The following is a 3,072-nucleotide window of genomic DNA, read 5'->3' as shown; positions in this document are numbered from 1 at the left end:
AATAATAATAATATTATCATCAGCAAATATAGGAAAAACAAAAATTGTAACAACAACAACAACAACAACAACAACAACAGCAACAACAACAACAACAACCAAAGACAAAAAACAACAGCAACAGCGATAGAAACCACGCAAAAATAGGAAGAGCAACTAAAATGATCACAATAACAACTGTTGCTGGTGTTATTAATAACGGAAAGAGGTAGAACAACAAGAGCAATTCACGACCACCACCATCGCCATTACCACTACCTCTAAAAACAACAACAATAACGACAACAGCAATAACAAGAACAACAACAACGACGACGACGACCTCCAAGAAGAACCATAACACATCACGAAAAGGGGAGAGTACTCACCAAACATCTCGACCACCATGCCGAGGGGCATCACCAGCAAGGAGACTAAGAAATCCGCGATAGCCAGAGACATGAGGAAATAGTTGGTCATATTCTGAAGACGTTTCTCCCAGCACACAGCCAAACAGACCAGCAAATTCCCCACTGCCGTACACAATATGATCAGTGTGAGACCCAGCATGCCCCACTGCAAGGGCCGCTCCTCGGATACATCCGCTGACGTCATAGGAGTTGTCATGTTGGCATTTCGGGGTCCTCCGACGAACACGATGCTGTTGTTAGGATTGTAAAGGTTGTTGTTATTATTATTATTGTTGTTGTTGTTGTTGTTGTTGTTGTTGTTGTGAAGCTCTGTGTTGCCTTTAATGGCGCTATTATCGAGGTTGTTACTGCTACTGTTGTTGTTGTTGTAGTTGTTGTTGCTGGTGAGGACGTAATTGTTCAGCCGAGACAAGCCAACTACCTTCTCACCGCTGATGCTGATACTGTTGTTGCTGTTATTGATGTTATTGTTGTTATTGTAGTTGTTGTTGTTGTTATTGTTGTTGTTAGTTTTGTCAGTGATTGCGGGGCTGAAGCTGGGACTACCTCCACGGTGAAGCCCGTCTGCGCTCCCTGATGTGTACGTCATCGCAGGAAGTCCTGACGTCATCACAGATAATGCTGTCGTCACTCGCGCCATTAGGACAACGAGGCGTGTACAGGCGGCTGTCATGGAATCGAGCGGTGGGTGGTTCACGTCAAGGGGAGGTAAAACAAGTTCCCCAAAGAGAACATTCTTATGTTTACTTGATTCTTTAAAAAGTAATCACTCTAGAAACACATTTTGTTACATTAATTTTTGTTTGTTTCGAATAGCATCACTCTACAAACCCGTATTTACAACATATCTTTTTGTGAGTTCGAAAAATCTCAAGTTTCATCTCTTTGTAAAACGTTAACATTTAGTAAGCAGCCTTCAATAACAATCCGATAACAGCACATTGTCCCTTCACACATAATATGTTACTTCGTGTGTACAAAAGTTTCACAAAAACACCGTTGCCTACTTCTTGTCCTTTCGGACATCTGGACGGAAATACGACTCATGTTCTTGACGTGGCGAGAAATGTTTCCTGAACTGCTCTACCAACAGACAGACGAGAAAAACTCCTACACGTCGAGATCATTCTCTGAGCGTGGGTCGTACAATTTCAGGAGTTTTTGGAGAAGACTGGCGTGACAGGACGTTCAGAGATGTGACAGAATGTCGTCCTGATGAGGTCAGTTGCCAGATGGCGGTGGGCAGCCACTCGGGGGCGGACAGCAGGAGCGGTCAGGAAACTGACAACATGTGAAGAACTTGTTCGTCTAATCCAGGGGCTTGACGGGATGGCGTGGGAGAGCTGTGTGTGGTGTGAATGTGAGTTCCGTTCTGTGAGCGGGTGGATCAGGCTGAGATGGAGAGGGCGAGAGAGGTTGTTCACTGTGTTATATCGTTGGTATACCTGGAGTAGGATTGGGGGGGGGGGGGGGGGGGAGAAGAGAGATAAGAAACAATTAGATATACTGAATGTGAAAAGTTAGATAGATTATCGGTAGCTCTGACGTTGAGAGTCAGATAGCTGAGAAAAGTTAATGTAGATTAAGCTGAGATTGTGTATTCTCGGAGCCGTTTATTTCTAGCACGGACATAATATTTTAAAATGGCAGATAGAAGTATAGCCTTTGGGCCTTGTCAGATGATCTTAAAGCACTATGCATTATATAGATTTGTCTGGGTTGTAGGCTTGGACGAAGTACATTGCCTCCCTTTAGATCTTGACTCCCTTGATAATATCAAGTATATTATACTCATCCAAAGGAGAGGCAGGGTAAATACATTTGAAATTTAAAAAGCTGTGAATGTGTTTCTAACGATTTCAGTTGCGAAAGGGATTTTTTATTGTAAAGAAATTTCTTTTCATTTGTGATATTAAATTTAACCCGGGTGGTGGACCATTAGTCTTTGCTTTTAGGATTTTCAACAACTAAGGGATCTTTAACGTGTCCAACAAGCACACAAGATCTCTAAGATTTTCCACCCTTATCAGAGTCGACTAGGCGCTCGCTCCTACCTAGCTTATGATCAGGGGTGTGCAAGAGGAAAATGAGAGAGCGAGTGAACGAGGCAGGTTATTCTTAGGAAGAAAGGACGAGGAGGAAAAGAAACAAGAAACAGAACATAGCAGTACTATCGAGAATAAACATCTTACATTATTTTCTAAAGGCAGTAAAAGAGACATTATAATATATCGAGTCTATCTCTCTAATACATTGATTATTATCGACTGTAAAGACGCTGTTTAAGGCAATAAAGTATATCAAAAACTTTCGTCTCTGATAATAAAGTTGTGCATGTTCTTTGGAGGACAGAACAAGTAGGGTTGTTTCCTTGATTCAGAAAAGAGGATCCCGGAATAACTTCTTCACATGCTGAGATATCAGTTTGTTAGTTATTCAGCGAGTGTAATCTCCACTGTAATCTATGTGTGCTCCAGTGGAAGCTGAAAACGTCTCTGAGTGTATAGTTCTAGTGTTAGTCGGGGTAATAACAGGTGTAGAACGCATAGCGCGTGCTGTAGAACTTGGATATTTACTATTTATGCAATTGTTATTATAATAAGTATCATTATTTAGGTGATAACGACGACGACAACAACGATGACGACGACGACGACGACGA

At 41.9% G+C, this 3,072-nt stretch overlaps 1 protein-coding gene across 1 annotated transcript in view; it reads right to left on the bottom strand.

The window, feature by feature from the left end:
• Positions 1 to 1,859, bottom strand: part of LOC118477464 (putative uncharacterized protein DDB_G0286901) — a 27,257-nt gene extending 25,398 nt beyond the window's left edge. Inside the window, exon 1 of the mRNA XM_035968978.1 lies at positions 369 to 1,859. Within this exon, the coding sequence (XP_035824871.1) occupies positions 369 to 1,083 (715 nt within the window). The 5' untranslated portion in view covers positions 1,084 to 1,859. The remainder of the gene's footprint in view (positions 1 to 368) is intronic.
• Positions 1,860 to 3,072: the final 1,213 nt, after the last annotated feature.

The sequence above is a fragment of the Aplysia californica genome, unplaced genomic scaffold (assembly GCF_000002075.1).
Source record: "Aplysia californica isolate F4 #8 unplaced genomic scaffold, AplCal3.0 scaffold00102, whole genome shotgun sequence".
Lineage (NCBI taxonomy): Eukaryota > Metazoa > Mollusca > Gastropoda > Aplysiida > Aplysiidae > Aplysia > Aplysia californica.
Note: the sequence above shows the minus strand (reverse complement) of the source record. Positions and strands in the feature narration are given on the sequence as shown.